Source organism: Nicotiana sylvestris, chromosome 3 (genome assembly GCF_000393655.2).
Source record: "Nicotiana sylvestris chromosome 3, ASM39365v2, whole genome shotgun sequence".
NCBI classification, from domain to species: Eukaryota; Viridiplantae; Streptophyta; class Magnoliopsida; order Solanales; family Solanaceae; genus Nicotiana; species Nicotiana sylvestris.
The window spans coordinates 75,073,539-75,097,404 of NC_091059.1; the positions used below are offsets into that span (position 1 = coordinate 75,073,539).

Here is a 23,866-nt window from a genome sequence, read left to right on the forward strand (position 1 = left end):
TGCCCCAATTTGGTAGATGATCTTTGACCGTTTGTGGATAATGGATCTTGCCAAACCTTCTCCGGAATTTTGAGAATCCTTCTCAAAATTCTGCCCCAGTTTCTTAACTAGTTACTGACCGTCTGACACATGTTGGCCTTGGCTGGACTTACTCCATAATTTTGAGGACCCTCCTCAAAATTCTGCCCCAGTTTCTGATCTTGGGGGAAATGAAAATTTTATTATGATATGATCGAACCCATAAGGCTGCCTACATATCCCCTCTTAAATGGGAATCAGGTCCAGCATAGTTCAATTATATTAGATGAGGAAATGTACATAATCTAAGCATAATATCTCTTGACTGCGTTTGAATTGATTGGTTTTGGCCATATTTCTCCATCCATTTCCACAAGTATGAGTGCTCCTCTTGTTAGCACCCTGTGGATCATGTATGGACCCTTCCAATTGGCAGAGAATTTCCCTTTGGCTTCATCTTGATGCGGGAAAATTTTCTTCAATACCAGTTGCCCTGGGGCGAACTGTCTTGGTTTGACACTTTTGTTGAAAGCCCTGGACATTCTGTTCTGATAAAGTTGGCTGTGACATATTGCATTCATCATCTTTTCATTGATAAGGTCCAATTGATCATAGCGGCCCCTCATCCACTTTGCATTGTTGTGTTCAACTTCCTGTATGATTTTTTAAGAAGGGATCTCTACCTTGGCTGTGATGACAGCCTCGATACCGTAAACCAGCATGTAAGGAGTTGCCCTGGTTGATGTGCGAACTGTGGTGAGATACCCCAATAGGGCAAAGGGTAACTTCTCATGCCACTGTTTGTGATTCTCTACCATTTTCCTTAGTATTTTCTTGATATTTTATTGGCGGCTTCTATGGCTCGATTCATATGAGGTCTATAGGCTGTGGAATTCTTGTGCTTGATTTTGAAAGTTTCACATATAGCTTTCATCAGATCACTGTTGAGATTGGAGGCATTATCAGTAACAATGGATTCAAAGACACCCGAATCGGCAAACAATTCGATCTATGACAAAATCTGCGATGACCTTCTTGGTTACAACTTTGTAAGATGCAGCCTCTACCCATTTGGGTGAAGTAATCAATGGCTACCAGAATAAATGTATGTTCGTTTGATGCAGTGCACTTGATCGGACCAATAACATCTATTCCCTAGGTGGCGAATGGCCAAGGTGAGCTTGTTGCATTGAGCTCATTTGGCGGCACTTTTATCATGTTGGCATGCACTTGACATTGAAAGAATTTGCGGACATACTAAATGCAATCCGTCTCCATGGTAATCCAAAAGTAACCTTCCATGAGTATCTTCTTACCAAGACGAAATCATTCATGTGTGGACCACAGGTCCCAGCATGCACATCCTCGAGTAGCTTAGAAGCTTCCTTTGCGCCAACACATCTTAGTAAAGCCAAATCAGGAGTTCTTTTGTACAAGTTCCCTCCACTGTGGAAGAAGTGATTTGACAATCTCCGGAGCGTGAGTTTCTGTGAGTGATTTGCATGCTCTGGGTATTCTCCTTTTGATAAGTATTCTTTGATGTCATGGAACCAAGGCCTTCCACTGCTTCTTCCTTGACATGAGACAATATGCCGGCTAATTATGGATCCTCACCGGAATGGGATAATGTAGTTCTTATCTGGATGTTTTATCATGGATGACAAAGTGGCCAATGCAACGGCAAACTCATTCTGAATTCCGGGCACATGTCGGAATTTTATATTTCTAAACATCTTTCTCAATTCCTGCACATGGTGCAGATATGGCAATATCTTGGAATTCTCGGTGGCCCACTCTCCTTGTACCTGGTGCACAAGCAAATCTAAATCACCGATCACCAGCAACTCCAGAACGTTCATGTCGACAACCATGTTGAGCCCTAGTATGCAGGCTTCATATTCTGCCATGTTTTTGGTGCAGGGAAATCTGAGTTTAGCAGATACCGGATAATGATGACTTGTTTCTGATACCAAAACTGCTCCAATGCCCACTACTTTTGTGGCTCTGTCAAAGAACATCCTCCAACCATCATATTCTTCGGTAATGTCCTCTCATATGAATGATACTTCTTCATCAGGAAAATACGTTTTCAAAGGTTCGTATTCTCCTCCCATCGGATTTTCAGCAAGGTGATTTGCCAATGTTTGTCCTTTGACCGCCTTTTGAGTTACGTAGACAATATCAAATTCACTCAAAAAATATGCCATTTGGCAAACTTTCCAGTCGACATGGGTTTTTGGAATATGTATTTCAGAAGATCCATCCTGAATATGAGGTATGTAGTGTAGGTAGAGATATAATGCCTCAATTTCTAAGCTGTCCAGGTCAAAGCACAACAAGTGCATTCAAGCAGAGAGTATCGCGCTTCGTAAGGTGTGAACTTCTTGCTCAAGTAGTATATGTCTTGCTCCTTCCTTCCTATCTCGTCATGTTGTCCCAAAACACATCTGAAGGCTCCATGTAATACAAATAGATAGAGTAGCAAAGGTCATCCTGGTTTTGGTGGGACCAAAACTTGTGGTGTGGACGGTACTCCTTGTTCTTGTCAAAAGCTTTCTGACAATCCGCTTTCCAACTCGTTTCAGCATCTTTCCTCATCATCTTGAATATGGGTTCATATATGACTGTGGATTGTGCTATGAAGCGACTGATATAGTTGAGACGTCCTAGGAAGCTCATCACAACATTTTTGCTCTTAGGTGGTGGTAACTCCTAAATATCTTTGACTTTAGATGGATCCAGCTCGATCCCTCGCTGACTGACAATGAATCCCAATAATTTTCCTACGGGAACCCCGAATGCACACTTTGCGGGGTTCAATTTCAAATTGTACCTCCTTATCCTGTCAAAGAACTTTCTCAGGTCGGCTATGTAATCTGTGGCCATCTTGGATTTAATAATGACGTCGTCCACATATACCTCTATTTTCTTGTATATCATATCATCGAAAATGGTTGTCATGGCTCTCATGTAAGTGGCCCCAGCGTTCTTCAGACCACATGGAATCATCTTGTAATAGTATACACCCCAAGGTGTAATAAAAGTTGTCTTCTCTACATCTTCTTCATCCATCAAGATCTGGTGATAACCCGCGAAGCAATCTACAAATGATTGGAGTTTATCCTTGGCGCAGTTATCGATTAGGATATGTATATTTGGCAGTAGGAAGTCATCCTTGGGACTTGCTCAGTTTAAATCCCGATAGTTAACACATACTCTGGCCTTCCCATCCTTCTTCGCTGGCACAATGCTAGCTAACCTGGTTGGATATTCAACCACCCTGAGGACTTTGGCTTTGATCTGCTTAGTAACTTCCTCCTTGATTTTCAGGCTCATGTATAGCTTGAACTTTTTGAGTTTCTATTTTACTGGCGGACACATGGGATTAGTGGGCAATTTGTGAGACACTATGGACGTGCTCAAACCGGTCATGTCATCATATGACCATGAAAAAATGTCCTTATACTCTTTTAGGAAACGGGTGTACTCTTCCTTCTCTGTTGGTGACAAGTGAATGTTGATGCGGGTCTCCTTGACGGTCTCGGCGTCTCCCAAATTTACTGCTTCGGCCTCGTCCAGATTGGACTTAGGCTTATTCTCAAAATTTTCAACCTCCCTGACAATCTCCTCGGGTATCTCATCTTCTTCCTCTGAATCACTATCCTCAAGTTGCATTACCTCATTACATGTCACAGTCACTGGTTCATGAGGAAAAGTAATAATAACTTTGCAGAAAGGAAAAGTGTAAAGATAGTAGTGAATAATAAAGAGCAAATGCATTTGATTAAAACTTGAAAATTTGTCCAGACAAAGCACGGCTCGATGAATCGAGCATTTATTTTGAAACAAGTAAAGCTTGAAACAAAATTACAAGAAATCTTAAATGCCTAGAATGGCTATAGAAGTAAATTCTGCCAAGCTACATAGGGACTCGGCGGGCTCGGGATGGTGTGGCGGTCCAATTCCTGAGAACAACTCCCTTCACCACAGTCTGAATAGTGAGGCCTTCTTCCTCCTCCTTGTCAATTATGGTACTGCAGTCAATGTCCTTATCCTCCAAGAACAAATTTTCAACCCAGCTAGTGCTTCTTCTTCTGCAGTCCCCCATATGGTATCAGCCTAGTGAAAAGCTTGTTCCAAACGTGGCACTGGCTGCTCAAGAGGGTAATACGATCTACGCCATGAAGGAAACCAGTCACTGGTATCCGAGCCTAAAGGTGGTACCATGATTTTTAGTTGTATTGGTTTGGTAATACCTTGGAGGTTCTTTCCCAACCCTTTGCCGGGTCCATATCCAGACCATGCTAGTATGCTTTCTATTTTGTTACTCCACCATTTATGCTTTTCAACGGCATTGACCCATTTAATGTGATGATAGGTTTCCCCTCCTAGCCTTCTTCTATGTCCAATGGCCGGGATGGTTTGACTAGTGTAGATAGGGTTACTTCCATCTCCGTGAATGATTACCTCCTAGCGGGTGCATTCAAACTTCACAGCCTGATGTAGTGTGGTAGGCACGGCTCCGGCGGCATGGATCAATGATCGGCCCAACAGAAGATTATGTGAGACTGGTATGTCGAGTACCTGAAATTCAACGTCGAACCAAGTTGGCCCCATCTGTAAGCAAAGGTTGATTTCCCCGATCGTGGCCCTCTAGGACCCATCGAAAGCTTTCACATTCATGATTCCTACCCGTATCTCATGGAAACCTTTGTCCAACCTCTTCAGAGTGTCCAATGGACAAATATTTAGGCTCGAACCTCCATCAACCAAGACCCTGGCAATGAACTTGTCTTCAAATTGCACTGTAATATGCAATGCTCGATTGTGATTCAGCCCCTCAGGTGCTAGCTCATCTTCCTGGAAGATGATCTTATGACTTTCTAGTACTTGCCCAACCATATTGGCCATTTTTCCACCAGTGATGTTATTGGGTATATAAGCCTCTCTCAACACTTTCATTAAGGCGTTCTTGTGTGCTTCTGAATTCTGCAATAGTGACAGGATAGATATCTGAGCAGGGACTTTGTTCAGATGGTCAACAACAGAGTACACTTTTGCCTGCACTTTCCTCCACAGGTTATCTGGCCTGGTCTCAATGATAGGCTGCCTAGTAGTGGCCTCCTTACTTGAACCTCCCAGGTGTTCAGGTATATAGATTCTTCCAATTCTAGTTATTCCTTGTGTAGCGTTAGATTCCTCTACCTTGGCCTTCCCTTTCTGTCGAGCCTCGTCAACATAATCCTAGGGTATTGATTTTGAGTTGAATGGTGGTGTGGATGATATTGTCACAATGAAAGGTGTGACCACTTTTACTTCAAATGGAGTGGGGGTGGTTGCGGGCGGATCCACTTCCACCTCGAATGGAATTAATCAATTACCTCAACCTCGATTGGTGATTGAGTATGAACCACAATAGGAGTAAGTGTGACTGCAACCTTAAAGTCATCGCCTTCTTGAATAAGCCCGATCGACCCCTCAAGGTCCCATTCTTCATTTGTCTCTATCACATGTACACCATCACCTCTGTGATCAGGGAGGGGATTGTTACGGACATTAGGTGTGGCTTCCTTTACTTGTTTGACCTTGTTGTCAATTAGCATCTGGATCTTATCGTTCAATGTTCGGCACTCGACAGTGGTGTGCCCTTTCGTACCATAATGGTACGCATAAGTTTTGTTCGGATTGACCCATTGGGATGGATTTTCTAATGCCACAGCGGGAACATGAGTGACGTAACCTGCGGCTTTCAACCTTTCATACAGTTGGTTGATGGGCTCAGCAATGGCGATGTATTGTTTGGGCAGTTTGCGGTCGAAGTTGGGTCTTGGTCTTGGATAATTTTGGCGAGCTGGTGGTGATTGGAAGTGGGATGGTTGGGAGTTATAGGTGTGATGGACAACAGCTGGTTGGGAATATCTGGGAGATGAAGGTTGATATGTAGGCGGTGATGCTTGGTATGTGGGTGGAAGTGTTTGATAGGTAAGTGGATTTATTCATCTGTTCTTTGTCCAAAGAGGGCCTGACATTGGCCGCTTTCGACCTCTAACGAGTAGCGTATTCTCGGAATGTCTCAGTAGGTTTCCTCTTAAGATTCTAAATTAAAAGACATCTGGTGCATTCTCTGTGTTGAACCTGAACCGGTCCATGAAATCTGACACCATGCTTACCCAATTGGACCATTTCTTGGGATTTTGGCTGATATACCAAGACAAAGCGTCCCCAGTAAATCTCCTCATAAAGAGCTTCATCCGGATCTTTTCATCTTTCCCGACCCCAACAAGCTTGTCACAATATGTCCTTAAATGAACCCTGGGATCACCCGTACCATCGAACATTTCGAACTTGGGAGGTTTGTACCCCTCTGGCAGTTCGACATTCGATTGTATGCACAGATCTTCATAATTCAAACCTTTTATTGCTCTGTCGTCCTCAACACCTTGAACTCGGCTTGTTAACATCTTGAGTTCTTCAGCCATGTTTTTAATGAGCAAGTCCTTCTCGGAGGATTCCGGTGTACATGAGATTGGTTGGGTAAAATGAGGTATAGTTTCCACATATATAGGGTTGCTTTGATGGGTGCCAAGAACTTGGATGTCGTGATGGTCATTGGTGTAGTTTTGGGGATCGGGAATGGGTTGTGGTATGTTTTGGGGAGTGTGGTAAGTGGTGGTTGATGGGTACTGAATTGGTTGATGATGATGTTGCGGTAGAGTTGGTGTTGGCAATGGATTGATATTTTGGGGGTGGAGTTGCGTATTGATTTGGTGCGGTAGGATTTTGTGGCTGTTGGTTTTGTGTGTTCTGAGGAGGTGCTGAGTTCTTTGTGTTTTGTTGGTGGATCTCGGGGACATTTAGGGTGAGTGACAAGTTTGCCAAGCTGCGAACCTGCTCAAGTTCTCCTTGCAATTCCGATATCTTTTGTTCCAATCTCAGAACTGGATCATTTGGGGCTGGAGTACTACGGTCAACTAAAGTCTCTACGTTCTCAACATTTTCCTTTCGGATTCCACTTAAGTTGTCCATTTTTTATTTTCCTCTACCTTTTGTGTTGCTTGGACGAGGAGGAGGAGGTGGAGGGCCTCTAGATCTGGTATGATACGTTGATGAGGCCAGTATGAATGAACCAACCTAAGGGAATGGGAATAACAATAAAAATAAGCAAAAACAAAAAGGTAACAAGTCAGTGAGGATCCTGAAACGTTTGCAGTATTTAAACACATATTGTGGAAATATAAATTCGTGTCCTACTTTAGGAACCTCGTTGTGTCCGAGGTAGGCCTAGCGACAAATAAACTTGGAGAACTTTTAATGCCAATAAATGCATCATTTCATAATATAAAAATAGATAAATCCCAAAACGACACTAAGATAATAATAAATAAGTCACTACTGACACTTGGCCTTATTACATTTTTAGGAAAAGCAAGTAAATCTAGCATATTTGGTCCCAGAAGGACCTTCCCCGGATTCAATCTTCCGGACTCCATTATATAGGTCCCCCAGCTCGCGCAGCCCCAGCAGTAAGTAGGCTCTGGCCAAATGTCCTCCTGTAGTTCCTTCAGCGTTCTGACAATTTTCAATCCTCTTTATGACTTTACCTTCCAGCTCCACTATTCCTCGCTCTAGATATTCTAGTTTCCTGTTAGAAGTGACTGCCATCTCTTTCCACTCCTCGATCAACCTTACATTCCTCTCATGTATTTTCCCGGTGCTCATTCTTAGAGTCGTGGACCTTCTTGCGCAGCCTGTTGTACTTGACTTGAGCTTCAGCTTCCTCGTCTATGATTCTGTTCCCTCAACCGGCCCCTGGTGTCACTATTCTTTTCAGATTGTTCTCCAACCAGGCCGGTAGAGAGGCTCGCACCCTGCATGATACCTTTCTGGCTCAACAATGTTCTTATCCACAATTATTTTGCAGTGCCACATGTGCTGAGCTTGGCACTTGTAAGGGACATTGTCATCTTGAAAGTCTACCCTGAAATGACTCATCTTGACAACCCTTGGTACAACCTGTTTTCTACTTGCTTGCCTCATAACTCGCATAGGAACATATGGGTATATCCCTCTCAATCCAATCACCACCAGGTGCGGAGCATCCCTGGACCTGATAATAAATTCGTCAGTTGGGAACCATTCAAACATCCACCGCACCTGTTCCTCGGTTAGATTGTCTAAGAACTCTACCCATTCTTTGGCACTTTCCGGCTGAGCAAATCTGTCTGGAATGTAAGTCATTTGCTTAGGGTGATGGAAGGCAATATGGTCGTTCCAAGCCCTTCGCGGAAATTCTTGGTGATATAGGCCCTTTTGGAAATGCTCAAACAACCATAACTGCAGCAATAAATTACAATCCTCGAAATGCTTGACCCCTCTTTGACAACACTCCAGAGCCATGTAGCTGCCGACTATGATCATGGAGACTATGGTATATGTCTGTCCATTAATCCCTTCCATCAGAGTCTTGGCGACCATGGCCAACCTAGTGTGGATTCTTCCCTTTTTCATTGGGAACACTATCAGGCCTAGGAAGCACACAATGAATACAAACACTTTGCGGTGGATGTGACCCAGAGAAGTGAGAGAGATCTCATCATGGTAAGTACATAAAGACTTGCTATGGCCGTACCTCTCATACAGGTATTTGAAAAGTATGTAAGATTCTTTTAAGCACACTAGGTCGACATTCTTCTTCAGCCCCATCATCTTCAAAAAATCCCTTGCCCATACGGGTTTTTGGTACCAATAGCCCAGGACTATCCCAAATCAATCCCGCAAGCCCTCCAATTTCCTCTAGAAGCAGTGTCATTTCTATGTCGCCGAAACGAAACACAACCTTTTAACTATCCCAGAATAAAGTGGCAGCTTCAATCAATTTGTTGTTTGGCTCAATATCTAGCAAGGAAGGAAGGTTACCTAGGTACTTTCTCACATGTATCTTGTCACTTGAGGAAAGGTCCTCCTACCAATCTAGCAGCAATATTGGGATGTTGCTAACCATACCGAATCTGGGGACCTCGTGTCTCATTTTCTACAAAACAAAAGGGTTAGACCTTACCCCCACCGGACTCAACTATTTATATAGTTATGATCAACATATCGGCATTTAGTTCTCCAAATTAATGCACAAAGCGTGGTTGCGTCTGTTGGGATTATGGAAAACCCGAGGGACTTTGGATAAAGCTTATCTTAAAGGATCATTATGTGAACAACATAGCTGATCCGACTAGGTTTGACCATGATGCATGCAAACTTTTAACCAGAGTAAGGTTTCTATGGGATTTTAGACTAGTACCCTCAAGTGGACAACTCGAGGGGAAATGCACGAAACCGCCGACTGCACCGCTAATCGACTGGTTTTACCGCAAATAAGCCTTTTCAAATTTAAGGGTAGTAAATAGGAAGAGAGCAATCACTCATTAAAGCGTTGCTATAGGATTTGATACGCACGAGTGGAATATGATGCGGAGCATGATTTATGCAGCAATTAATAACATGTATTCAAGTATTTACACGTAGGAAAAATAAATAGAGCATTTAAATAATTGAAAGACAGTTACACGAAAAAGAAAACAAAGAGACAAGTCAGTATCAGGGATAAAGAGCAATAAACGCTTAAAATGGATAGTTAAATTCAAATAAGGGAGAAGGGTACGTGATAAAGTATGCTTGGACTAATTTATAAAAAGATAAGTTCGTTATGGTAAGCGCCTAAAGGTATCCCTAACAGAGTTGCCATGCTATCGCGCCCCCTTTTTTCCTCTGCGGAGAAAGTTCGTGTCTCGACATTCATGGGGGTAATAACTCATTTCCTTTTAGGAATTGAGTATTTGAAGAGTCTCCACCTAACGGATTATGGTGCGTTAGGGCACCTAGAGCGATTAACTCTTAGACTAGTTTGCATTACAAGAGATTAGGGTAACGGCTCGAAATAACCTTGAGGGGAAGGTATTAGGCATCCCTCTCGGTCCACAATGGTGGGTCCTGGCCGAACTTATATTCACGAATTAGCCCATTAACAAATAATGCATGTAAATAGCACGACTCAAACACAAATAAGGGCAATATAGTTAAATAGTATCCTAAGACATGATGTCTAGGTGAATATCAGAATACATGAGATATGCAGTTTTTATTTTTATAAACTCAGAAGTAATGGCCCTATCTGTTTGCCTACTGATCAGAACAACATTAAGTAGCAGAAATAGTTTAGAGCCACTGGATTTTAAAACATCCTATAGGCTTGCCTACACGCTGAACAGCGGTGTGCTGAGAGCATGATAACTACGCTTGACATAGTAAAATAGTGGACAGATTTTAAAACTAACTCTTGAGTCCCTATAGGCATGCTTTCTAATAGTGAATTAAAGTAGTATTTTGAGAGAATTCATTTCATGAAAACAAACCGTTAATTAGACCAACTTCGAAGCAAACTACTCAAGAACTAGATTGACTTATTTAAACTAAACTGATTTTAGATCTAGGCATAGTTTCAGATGTTGTTTCCTATAGGCATTACATATAATTGTTTAAGAGTTGATGTTAGAAACTTATAGGCATGATAACAAATGAAAACATATGTAAACACTCGTTATAACAGAAGTTGAACTGGATCATATCCTATAGGCATGGTATCTACTTGTGAAGTTGATTTTAAGACCTATAAACATGATTTCTATTATTGGAACCACTTGAAGCCTGTAGGCATTATTTCTAACATGGTAAGGCAAACATAGCAAATATAACATCCTATAGGTATGGTTTCTACCCATATTACCCCACAAATATATAAATACCCACCCTTTTTCACTAGTTACCCCAATATTCGTTTACAAATTATTACAAACCAAATGAATGAATTACATAAATAGATAAAAAGAAAAAGCTACACAATAGGGAGCCTGAAGCAGGCCCAAATGATTTCCCAAGACCTCCAATAGCCTCAAATGCCAATTTTATAGACAATATCATTGTCTAGGTGCGTCAGAGTTCCCTACGGATCTTAAGGATCTTGGGTAGTGCTCACACCTAAACTTTGTAACAAAATTGAGTAAGTGCAGTGTGGAAGGGCCAACCTCAGTGTGCCAGAGTTCAGAGGGTTCTCGAGAGGATCCCAAGGCAGTACACACACTGGAGGGGGCAGAAGCTAGTGACTTAGGAGTAGAGTGAGAATGGTTGACATAGTTTGAAAGGTTTTAGTGGGAAAATAGTGTTAAAAAGAGATTTGCTTGAAATAGTTTTGTAAGAAAACATATAGGGAGTTACTAAATAAGACAATTTAAAAAGGTAAGGTGACTAACAATCAGTCAAACCAAATACAGAACCAGAAAGAGGTTCATCAACACTTCAATACATGGAGTCAAACAGGTGCACACATCCCCTCAAGGGTAATGAGGGTTTGGAGTAGGCATAGGGCATGTAGTAAGAACAGATGCACATAGGTACAAAGTTAGAGGAGCCTTAAAAGGGGTCAAGGTTTTTTAAAGTATAGCATAAACTATAGAGTTAATACAGAATGAATAGGCTTAGGATAGCCAATTACTTCATACAGGAAGGTGCATGCCAGGGATCAGAGAAACATAGTCATATTGGGTCATACTAGAAGTGGATCCAAAAGGGTATATAGCATGCAACAAAGAAGACAGTGAAGTATACATGTTAATTGAAGGTTGAACAACAAAACCATAGATAGAAGCATATTAGAAACATGACAAATTGAAGTAATAGGAGAAGCATATTGTTTTGGGACTTGAATTAAAATTGGAACATATTAGTAAGGGGATAGTAAGCACAAAGTGAAAGAGAAACCAATAGTTAGCCTTGGCTTGCAGCCGGCTGACTTTAGACAGTAGTAAGTAACACAAAAGAGAGCAAAAAGCTTTTAGTGTGAAAGAGAGAATTTTCAAACCAATGTGTTCGTGTTTGTGTCAATGAGAAAGTAGGTATATATAGTAGTTCGAAACTAGGTAAAATAAGGCAAGAATCACAATAGAATAGTAATTATGGAACTCAAACCCAATTAGAGGAAAATCAGTACAAGTATTCCCATAAGTTAAGGGAATTAGTTCAAACGATAAGAACAAGTAATAAATAAGGAAAGAAATCAATGTATAACCAATAGGGAAAAATTTCAAATTCAGTAAGTATAGGTTAAACAATTAGGGCTAAGTTCAGAAAACTTTAATTAAGGAGACAACCAGTAGGAATAAAATACTAATGTAGACAAGGTAAGCAAATCAATAAATTTGAATAGAAAGAGTAGGAATCGAAGGTTTAAAGGAAGGTCTTCCAATCAAACCATGAAATAGGGAACCCAAAATCAATCAAAGAGAAAGTCATGATTCAGTGTTCAACATATAAATAGAGTAAGATAAGAACAACCAGACATAGAAAACACTAAGGTTAAAAACACTAATAGAAAGAAGCAAGTCTTGAATAGTCAAGATGGATACAAGCACATAGAAGTGATATAAGTTAGGCTAAAAAACTCAGTAGGAACACATTCGAGGCAAGATAGTCACAGAAACTCAAACAAGAAACGATCAGTCATGCTAATACACAGAACCAAATGAAAAAACCTAGAAAATGAGGGTTTTCAACATAGACAAGTTGAAGAGGTAGTAAAATCATAGAATCAGTCAAAAATATGCAAGAAATAGAAGTTTAAACACAAAGAATCAGCTAAACAAAATTTTAAAATAAATTCTGAAACCCTAAATTTTAGAAGAAGGTGAAAAACACTTGAAATTAACGATTCTTGCAAAAGAGTTCTAAGGACAGTGTAAAACATTAAAGAAACAAACTCAAATCGTCTTAGATCTATATAGATCTAAGAGATATAAGAAGAAATTAGGGTTTTAGAAGAAACCCATAGAGAGATGAAAGAACTTGTCTAGAATCATAAAGAATCGTAACAGATACAACATGATTTTGCTCAAAATCACATTGGAGTAGCCAAGAACAGACAAGTGACGAAACCTAGATGCAAGTAGGCATGGCCCTGGGCCCTTGAAGACCTTAGAGAAGGCAGGCATGGCATGAGAGAAGCCATTGAAGGCTTAGGAGACGATGAGAGGTCACTGGAGATGACCGGAGAAGAGAGGTCGGCGGTTGAAGGGCTAAGGTTTGGTTGAGAGTTACTGAGAGAAGAGAGGATCTTAGGGCGATGGATTTGGAAAAATGGTTAGGGTTGGGGGTCGTTTGGAATAAAAAAGGCAAGAACGCACGAGGGCCGTTGATATAAAATATCAACGACCAAGATTTGATAGGTTTTGGGTCGGGTAAGGCTAATTAGGGCCTGGGTCGGGTTATTTAATCCGGAATTGGGCTGGGGTGTTGGGTTTAATTAAGGCTAAAATTGAAATGCAATTTAGCTAGATTTTAAATAGCCAATTTATCCCCATATAATTTATAATAAATAACAGATAATTCCTAGAAAATAATTTTGTGTACTGAAATGAAATAAAATATATATATTTAACATTTAAACAAAAATGTAATAATATTGTATTTATATGCAAATTAGCTTTAGAAATGCAAAAATATAATTATAAAAATGCATTAAAAATAATTTAACAATATTTTGGCATAAATATAGAATTTAGATGACTAAATTACCACAATAATAATTTGAGGGGTAATTATCGGGGATTTTATGAGTAAAAGAGGAGGAAATAAATCAATTTAAAATCTTTAAAATTATAGAAAAATTAAAAAACGTTGTGAATGCATATATATTCTATTTTGAAAGTATTTATTCATATTAAAAATATATAGGAAAAAATTAGGTATCAACAGGTTGCATTCCGCAGCGAGCTTTACGACTATTTATAGATTATGGGTTGGGCTACACGCCGCAGCGATATGGCGCTTGGGCTGAAGGAGCCCCTCCGGAGTCTGTACACTCCCAGTGAGTGCATGTACCTATTATTTGTGGGTACTCAGGCTGAGGGCCGAGTGATTGAGCTGTTGAGATAGTTGAGTGATAGTAGCCTTGTGAGGCTGTACTTGTCTTCAATTGTTGTTGCACTTAGTTGTTACCTGATAGTGTTGTGAAATTTCTGAAAGATTTTATATCTGGTTTACTTGATCTTGAACAGTAATAAACTGATTTGACTTGAATTTCTAGATTGAAATCATGCCTATTCTTTACTGAATTACTAAATGAATTGTATTTGTATAGCTTGTCACTACTTCTCAGTTCCTTATTTATTCCTGTTACTTACTGAGTTGGAAGTACTCACGTTACTCCCTGCACCTTGTGTACAAATTCAGGAGTGACCGGACACTGAGGTCATTGAGCTCGTGCATAGTCGATTTTCAAAGATTTATGAGGTAGCTGCTGGCGTTCGCAGACCTTGTGCTACTTCTTTATTATCTATCTTTTCAGTATTGATATTTAGACGCAGATTATTGTAAGCACTATCTTTAGATTGAAAGTTTAGTTGCTCATGACTTGGTGATACCCCGATGTTTAGGGCTACTTTTTCGCATTTGTATTTTGTGTTTAACTTCTATTTTTATTAAAACTCTGTTATGAAAAAGCTTTTGATTTACCTTTTTGTAAGATATCGAAGTGTTTTGAAAGTGTCGGCTTGCCTAGTACCGCGATAGGCACCATCACAATAGGTTCGGGTTTTGGGTCGTGACAAGTTAGTATCAGACCCTAGGTTACATATGTCTCACGAGTCATAAGCAGTTTTAGTAGAGTCTTGCGGATCGGTACGAAGACGACTGTACTTATCTTCGAGAGGCTGTAGAACTCTTAGGAAACTTCACATTATTGAATTCTTATCATGCAAATCCGTTGAAGCTGGTAACTAAACTTCTATTATTCTATTTTATCATAGATGGTAAGGACATGTGCTACCGGGCAGGATGGACAGCCACTAGTACCACCAGTCAAGGTCGCGGGAGGCTGAGGTCGCAATAGAGACTGTGGTAGGGGTAGGGGTGCATCCCGCACAACAGCTAGGGCAGCACCTGCAGATCCACCAGTTGCCCTAGTTCAGGATCAGGTCCTAGTTGTAGATGCACTAGCGGTACCTGATCCTAAACTGGGGCACCAGTCTTGCTCAGGCGGTCTTCCGTCCGTAGTATCCACTTCTCAGTCTGGGGGAGGCACCTAGAATCCCACCGCCTGTACACCCGAGCAGGTGATGCAGGGACATCAGACACCAGGGGTACAACCAGCCCAACCAGTGGCAACTGCTCAGGCCCATGTGGTTCCTGCTATGACGGATGATGAGTAGCAGAGACTAGAGAGGTTAGGTAGACTTTAGCCTCCATCTTTTAGCTGGGTAGAGTCGGAGGATTCCCAGGGTTTCTTGGACCGATGTTAGAGGATTCTCTGTAAAGTAGGTATTCTGGAGACTAGTGGATTCTCATTCACTACTTTTCAGTTCACTAGAGCTTCCCTCACCTGGTGGGAGGCTAATGAGAGGTATAGGCCGAATGGCACAGCCCCACTTACATGGCAAGAGTTTTCTATTCTCTTCTTTGAGAAGTATGTACCGTAGTCTCGTAAAGAGGAGCTACGCAGACAGTTCGAGCAGTTGCGTCAGGATGATATGACTGTGATGCAGTACGAGATGAGATTTTTTGAGTTAGCCCATCATGCTATTTGGTTGGTCCCAACGGACAGGGAGAGGATCAATAGATTCGTTGATGGCCTCACATACCAGCTGCAGATACTTATGAATAGAGCGAGGATGTCTGGTGATACTTTTGAGAAGGGGGTTGACATTGCTCGGGAGATAGAGTCTATCCGCTGCCAGGTGCGAGTTGAGATGGTCTAGTTTTAGTGGTATTCCTTCTAGAGGTCAGTTCCACCACGGAAGGGGTCGTCCCTACAAATGATGTTTAGCTTAAAGCACATATATTTCTATGTATATCGCCTCATATTTTACTTTTTTTGAATGAATTTGGGATGTTAAATGTGATGATATATATTAATTTCAAGTGTTTTATGTGTAGGAATGATTCGGGAGCAATTGGGGGCAAAACGTACAAAATTAGAACCAAAACGAACAAAACCGGGAAACTTGCAAATTTGGGCGCCACAGGCATTGCCTTGGGCCACCTGTGGTGCTGGAGGCAGTAGCTGAATTTTGAGCAGCGCCCTGGTGGGCACCTGGCGCTACCTAGGGCGCCGGTGATGTGATTTAGTCCTATTTTGCCCGGGACACGATTTATTAGGCCCTAGACCTACCCAACACATATAAAAGCAAGACTAAACCTATTTTTGAGGAGAGAGACGCCACTTTGGAGGAAACATACCCACGAGAAACATCCGGAGCAAGAACATCTCAGATTTATTCATCTTTTCTAGTATTTTCAATTATTCAAAACTTATGCAATTGTTTGCTAGTATCATGGGTGGCTAAAACCCCATTGTTCTAGGGTTGTGATTTAGCCATGAATATTGTTGTTTAACGTTGACTCAAACTTGATTACAATTCACTAATACATATTTGTTTCTTCAATTCTGTGATTAATTGCTTAATTGTCTGGCCAGCAGTTGGTTCTATTTACTATTTATGCTATGCTTGGGAAAGTCGTGTTTAGATTAGAGAAGAATTGAAGAGAGCATGATCTTAACCCTCAGGGGGTGGATTTGTGGTTAGGATAAGAATATACCTAGTCATCGTGCTTAATTAAATATCATAATCTTAATGCGTTCTTAATAGTTTGATTCATAGGAATATAGGCATTAATCTATTTTGAATAGGCGAGTAGTACTTCGGGAGAAGGCTATGAGAGCAATTATCGATTAATTAGCAATTATGAGTGAATTTTATGAGAGAGAGAGTTAACTAGAACACAATAGGATTGGTGAATCGATCACAACCCTGGAATATTTGTCTCTGTTGAATACTAATAATCAGTTTACTGCTTGATAACTTAGTTATTACTTCAAATTGTAGTTTAGTATAATCACATTCTTGAACTCGAATTTAGTTTGATTGAATAACAATATTGGTGAGTTAGTGGGTTGTTAATATAAGTCTCTGTGGGTTCAACACTCGACTTATCATTTTATTACTAGTACGACCACGTATACTTGTGTGTGCATTTGGAAGCAATAACAAGCATGCTCAGACGACTTGCCCAGTTTACTGTGGTGCATTATCTGGCCATGGTTCTCACAGTACTCAATATGGTCGCTCATCTCTCAGTGCCCTCCCAGCTCAGAGTTCGTCCCGTTCTCCATCTGTACAGGGCTCGTCTATGCCGGGTTCTTCTACCAGCTATCCCGGTGCTCGGGGCTCCCTTAAGTCCCCACCAACACTGGGGAATTACTATGAGTGTGGAGAGTTTGGTCACATCAGGAGGCAATGTCCCCGCCTTACGGGAGGTTCATCTCAGTAGAGGAGTCAACCTTCGACTTCAGTAACAGTTACTTCATCGCTCGCTCAGCTAGCTCGGGGTGGAGCTCACTCAGCTAGGGTTGCCCTAGAGGGGGAGGCCAATTAGGTGGCGGTCAGGCCCATTTCTATGCACTCCCTGCCAGGATAGATGTTATTACTTCAGACACAGTGATCACATGTATTGTCTTTGTATGTCACCGAGATGCTTTTGTATTATTTGACCCTGGCTCCACCTATTCATATGTATCCTTGTATTTTGCTCATTATTTGGATATGCCCCGTGAGTTTATAACTTTATCTGTTCAGGTATCTACTTTGGTGTGCAATACTATTACTCTGGACCATGTGTATTGGTAGTATGTAGTGACTATTGGGGGATTGGAGACTAGAGTTGACCTTTTGCTGCTTAGTATGGCTGATTTTGACGTGATATTGGGTATGGATTGGTTGTCTCCCTTTCATGATATTTTAGACTTCCAAGTTAAGACCGTAATATTGGTGATGCTGGGGTTGCCTCGGATTGAGTGGCGAGGTTCTTTAGATTATGTCCCCAGTAGAGTGATCTCGTACTTGAAGGCCCAGTGGATGGTTGGGAATGGTTGTCTATCTTATCTAGCTTTTGTGAGGGATGTTAGTGTCGAGACCCCTACTATTAATTCTATTCCGGTGGTGCGAGATTTTTCGAATGTGATTCCTATAGACATATCAAGCATGCCGCCGAACATGGATATTGACTTCAGTATTAATTTGGTATCGGTCACTCAGTCCATTTCTATCCCATTGTACCGTATGGCACCGACTGAGTTGAAGGAGTTAAAGGAGCAGCTTTAAGAGATCCTTGAGAAGGGGTTTATTACGCCTAGTATGTCACCTTAGGGTGTACTGGTCCTGTTTGTAAAGAAAAATGATGGTTCCATAACAATGTGCATTGATTATAAATAGTTGAACAAAGTCACAATCAAGAACAAACATCCTTTGCCGTGTATTGACAATCTATTTGACCAGCTTCATGGAGCGAGGGTGTTATCCAAGATTGATTTGAGGTCAGGGTATCACCAGTTGAAGATTCGGGACTTGAATATTCTTAAGACTGCTTTCAGGGCCCGTTATGGTATTATGAGTTCCTCATGATGTCTTTTGGGGTGACCAATGCCCCGGCAGTGTTGATGCATCTGATGAATAGCATGTTTCAGCCATATCACGACTCGTTTGTTATTGTATTCATTGATGATATTCTGGTGTACTCTCGTAGCAAGGAGGAGCATGCCCAACATTTGCGGATTGTGTTACAGCGGTTAGGGGCGGAGAAGCTTTATTCTAAGTTCTCCAAGTGAGTTTTGGCTCAGTTTAGCGTCGTTCTTGAGAACATGTTGTCCAGTGAGTATATTTAGGTGGAGCCGAAGAAGATAAAGGCGGTTTAGAGTTGGACCAGGTCGTCCTCAGCTACAGAGATTCGAAGCTTTCTTGGTTTGGGTGGTTATTACCATCAGTTCGTGCAAGGTTTCTCATCTATTGCATCACCCTTGACTAAATTGACCCAAAAGGGTGCTCCTTTCAGGTGGTCAGATGAGTGTGAGGCGAGTTTCAGAAGCTCAAGACTGCCTTGACCACAGCTCCAGTTCTAGACCTGCCATCAGCTTTTAGTTCATATACAGTATATTGTAATGCTTCTCGGATTGTTATTGGGTATGTTTTGGCGTATGAGGGTAGGGATATTGCTTATGCTTTGCGCCAATTGAAGCCCCATGAGAAGAACTACCCTACTCATAATTTGGAGTTGGCTGTCATTGTTCACGCGTTGAAAATTTGGAGGCACTATCTCTATGGTGTGTCTTGTGAGGTATTTACTGATCATCCCAGCCTCCAGCACTTATTAAAATAGAAGGATCTCAATTTGAGGCAGCGAACATGGTTGGAGATGCTAAAGGACTATGATATTACTATTCTATCTCATCCGGGGAAGGCCAATATGGTGATCGATGCCTTGAGTAGAAGATATACCAGGATTTGATTCTTGAGGAGGCCCACAACTCGTGGTATTCTATCCATCCGGGTGCCGCAAAGATGTTCCAGGATTTGAGATAGCACTATTGGTGGCGGATAATGAAGAAGGATATAGTTGGGTTTTGTTTACCGTAAAAATGGTAATAACAATTAAATTTGTAAATGAGATTCTAAAAATATGTGATCTATTTTTATGCTAATTGTTAGAGTAGTTGATGCTAAGAGTATGAAGTTTAATGAAGAGATACAAGCTAAAACGGGGCAGTAATCAAACCCAGGGGCTTGCCGCTTGAGCCTCGGATTGGTCGATGAAGGAGCCTCGGGTCCGGCATCAGGCTCGATCTCAAGCTATTGGGGGTAGTCGGGGATGGGATAACAGTTGAGATATGATCAAAGAAGGCTCTTTATGGCCAATACCAAGCAATGAATGAAGAACAAGTATGAAAGCAATAAACGCTAAGAGTGACCTCGAGCTAGTAGGAACGAGCAAGTTAGAGAGAAGAAAGAGAGAGAGATATTATTGATCCTGTGGAGAATAGTTGGAGCAACATCTGCCCTTTTACAAATAGCGTGGGTTCCCCTTATATAGGAGGGGAATCCGGTTATAGTACAACATGCATTAATTGTAAAGTATGGAGATGGGATGGCTAGACGTGACGCTTCGGCATAGGCTCTGGATAGGCCGGCTCTGTCAGACTTAGACGTGTGTCTTGGGAACTTCCCCTTTTTCTCTAGCCTCGACCTTTGTCTTCTTTGAGTCGGGCCTCGACAAGCCTCGATGGAGGGGACTCGGTCGTAGATCCATGTCATCTGGGTCTCGAGGTATTCTTCAGAAGTGGCTTGATAGCGAGAAATTAAGTCCTCTGATTTCGCCGCATGTAGATAGTCTCCGTGTTTTCCAGAACGAAGCGATGGGAAATGATTCTAACACCTTACTCCACGAGCTTTTCACGGTGATGCCATACCAAAGATGCAACCTGTGGCGCGAGCTTTTGCGGCAACCGGGGTGTCCCATGGACTTGTGTATTTGACACCATTCAACGCACTATCGATTCTAGTTCTTAAAGATGAATGCACTGCCATTGATTCGGTTCTTCAAGAACACAGTAATTGCGTCCACCGATCAATCTTCTAAAGCCTCGATGACTGTGTCATTACCTCCTATAAATGGGGGCATTTTGGCGTTGTTTTTCTTTCAAAGTGCCTTCATTAGCCCATTTTCCGATTTCTTCTTATCATCTTCCTTTATGCTTGAGCATTATTCTTGGGGCTCGTGGCCTCAAAGCCGTTCGGTAGGGCTCTCGTAGGCAGTGTTGCGGCCTTTTTCCGGAGCTTCCCTTTGTCGAGCACAACCATGCCACCCTATCGCCGTTGTGGTTGCTATTACGTCTGCAGTTGCTGCCCTTGTTTGCCCGAGATGATGACATACGGGGGTCAACTTTCCTTGCTCGCTAAAAGCTCTTTGGATTGTGTACCGCTGCTCAAAAGGGGGCTCAGATTATACACCGTTGCTCACCTTCATACCCCGGCTTGACGTGGTGCTCTGCCCCGAGCTGGTAGCTTGCACGGCTAGATGTTCCAAGAAGTGGACTCTAAGTAGTAGTGCAAGCGTCACCGAGGCTCGCCCGGTCTGCTGTCTCTCCGAGGTTCTCTTGGCCAGCGAGGTTCCTCGACCTTCGGAGAGCTATGGCATTTTTTCATCCCTCCTTGCTTCTGGCCCTATCCTTTGGGGATATCAGTGTGGAAGGTCGGGATGAGGCTTCTGAATATGTATGCCCGGAGGCGCCTGTTGCAGGACGTGGACCTTCGAAGGTAGACCAGTCTTTAGGCTTTTATCACGCGTGTGCACCCTTTTTGTTTCTTCCTTTATACGTAAGAACCCATTGCGGGATTTTGTAATTGTATGTAAGGACTCTTCGAGCGCTGTTGTACATGGATATTTATGAATATAAAGATACTTCATTGAATTCTGTTTTCAATTCTTGCCCTATTACTGTATGTTCTCATGCGCTTCGAGGCCTTTGAATGTTTTCCTTTGTTGTTAATCGCTGACATCTAACTTGGACGCGAGCGTTCTTTTCGATCCTCTACCGATTGATAGACTCTTTTTCGAGCCCATCAACGTACCTCGGACCAAGCCTAAATTGATTTGATAAACTCGGGCTGTCGGGCCCTTTGAGTTGCCTGGAGATAGTACGCTTAGTTTTGGAGCTTTCGACAGTGGTAGCCTGAGCGAAGGTCAGCTTCGGGTACCCGGGGGTCTGCTTTGAACTTGATGCAGATAAACTTTTAAAGCGTAGTGGATAGACTTCCGCTGAGGGTCGCCTATACTTAGGCGATGCCTCGAGCCCTCCTAGAGCCTTCATGACCGGAGATTCGCATGCTTATTTTTCTTTTTAGAAAGGAAAACCATGAGATCGGGTACCACATCGAGTTCTATGATGGCGTTAAAAGCTCTCTAAAGCCTAACTTCTTTTTTGGTGGAGATCCTCTAAGTCGGGCATTACCTCGAGACTGGAGATGATATAGTTGACTCCTTGAGGCCTAACTTCATGTCGATGGATGCATCTGGGGTCGGGTACCACCCTAGGATTTGTACCGAGGCCGTAGGCCTCCTGGTGCTTACTCTGGATAGGTGAATCGTTGCTATTTCCCACATATATGTGGGGTGGCTTTTGCTTCTTTGGGAGATCTTATTATTTTGGATAGTTATCCTCCGCCTTGGCATCGGGTCCTTCATCTCTTCAGGCGTAAAAAGGGTTCGCGTACGTCCTTTCTTTAGTCTGTCAATTCTACCATAGCATGGCAGCTACTTCGGGGACGGCCCGGTAGGGAGGGGAGAGTTCCACTACCAGTGGGGAGGGGACGGCCCGGTGGATCCATGGGAGTTCACTCTAAAGACTGTGTCTTTGATAAAAGAGGAACATCTGGAGATGGTGAGGAGATACTGCAGATGAAGCGAGGGGATAACGTTGCAGGTGCTTTCCCCGAATGAGAGTATTACGGACTCTGCTAATGGATTCTTGAACGTATACCTATATCCTTTCGCATTTGGCCCCCTTGATAGGGTCGTGCTTGGTTTTTACTTGAAGTATCGGGTTATTATGGTGCAGATACATCCGTCGTTCTGGCGAGCGGTGTAGATGATGAGGTTCTTTGCGAAGAAAGCTCGGCTTGAATTCACGCTTAGCCACCTCGTCAGACTGTACCGGCCCTTTCATGACCGAGGCCTATTAACCTTGTGGTGCCGGTCGTCCATGCCCTTTGTTTTCAATGATGAGGAAGATGGGGATCAAGAGTGGGTCAGTCGATTCGTCCGAATTCGGACAGCTGACATTGTCCCCGTGGAGCTCATGCCATTTTCCGAGGGATGGAATTACGCACGTGAGTGGAGTGCCTCATGCTTCTTTAGATTTTCTTATAGTGAAAACCAGTTGAGTAGTTGTGTCTCCTTCCTTTTACAGCAACTTCATGGATGCCGGGCAAAGTTCTCGATCTGCCCGACTGGGCTGAAGTTGGCGACCCATTCGACTTGTGATGAGCGTAGGTGGCGAGCTGTGTCCGTGACAGATGGAAAGTGAAATACTAAGTTATGCACGTACGCTGCTCCTACCCAGGTCTTCGTATATTTGAGATGACATTTTCCTGTTTCTTTTGTACCGGCTCTACCGTTGCAGGTATCGGGTGGTTCCTTGGGGCAAGGCTGTGCTCCTCCGGAGAGGGGAAGGGTGGTGGAGCTTTTAACGGGGGCTCAACGGGCATGTGTCTTCGAGGAGAGGACATCGCCCGATCCTGCTATTCTCGGAGTGTTTGGTTTTAGAAAGGTGGTTCCTCCAAGTGAATATGCTTCGCCCGAGGTTGGTTCTTCCGGGGCCGAAGGGGCAAGTCCAATAGAAGTGTGCTTCGCCTTCAAAGAAGTCCGCCGGCTTCACTTCATGGTGAGTTTCGGCGCAGTCCTTCTGTATTTCGCGTCTTCTTTTATCAAATTTTTCTTTTTTAGGCCTTTGATAGGCTCAGGTCTGAGCTGCTCCATCATGGGCCGGGCTTCGGAAAGCTCAGGATGAGGGTGAGTCCCTTAGGCGCCTTAGCGAGGAAAAGGAGGTTGAATTGGTGCACTAGTGATATGAGGCATATCGGAGCTCGAATTACGAGAGCTATTTGATGGAGCAGGTAACCTTTCGTAGTACGCGCTTCGCTTTTTTTGACCCTTAAGGTTAATCCTTTTTCCTATCTTAGCTATAGAAAAAGACGGAGGCTTTGGAGTACCTTAAGGGCGAAGCCGACCGAGTTAGGAATGCTTGCGGTGAACTGAGGGCTCAGGTGCAGGGTCAAGCTTTAGAGGAGAGGGGCGCCTTGACCAAGGTTCCTGCCTTCGAGGCCCAACTCTTCTTGGCTTGTGACAATGCTACAGTTCAAGCAGATATGATCGCGAAGCTCGACTCCGATCTCTCGAAGGTCAAGGCTGAGATAATCGA

The 23,866-nt window shown here is 42.6% G+C and overlaps 1 protein-coding gene across 1 annotated transcript; it reads right to left on the reverse strand.

Moving 5' to 3' along the window:
• Positions 1 to 323: 323 nt before the first annotated feature.
• On the reverse strand, positions 324 to 3,354 carry LOC138887536 (uncharacterized). The gene is made up of 5 exons (XM_070169296.1): positions 3,235 to 3,354; positions 2,852 to 3,096; positions 1,633 to 2,022; positions 1,335 to 1,464; positions 324 to 671 (listed from the first exon to the last, which is right to left on the reverse strand). The coding sequence occupies exons 1-5, from the start codon at positions 3,352 to 3,354 to the stop codon at positions 324 to 326; spliced, it is 1,233 nt and encodes a 410-aa protein (XP_070025397.1).
• Between the last annotated feature and the right edge of the window lie 20,512 nt (positions 3,355 to 23,866).

Bases quoted from the DNA above. Each gene is read 5' to 3' on its own strand.
- LOC138887536 (XM_070169296.1), bottom strand. From the start codon at position 3,354: ATGAGCCTGAAAATCAAGGAGGAAGTTACTAAGCAGATCAAAGCCAAA. The intron at 3,097-3,234 runs GTATGTGTTAAC...GGTTATCACCAG, and splicing joins AGAAGGATGGGAAGGCCAGA to ATCTTGATGGATGAAGAAGA. The intron at 1,465-1,632 runs GTGAGGATCCAT...CTTCTTCCACAG, and splicing joins AACTACATTATCCCATTCCG to TGGAGGGAACTTGTACAAAA.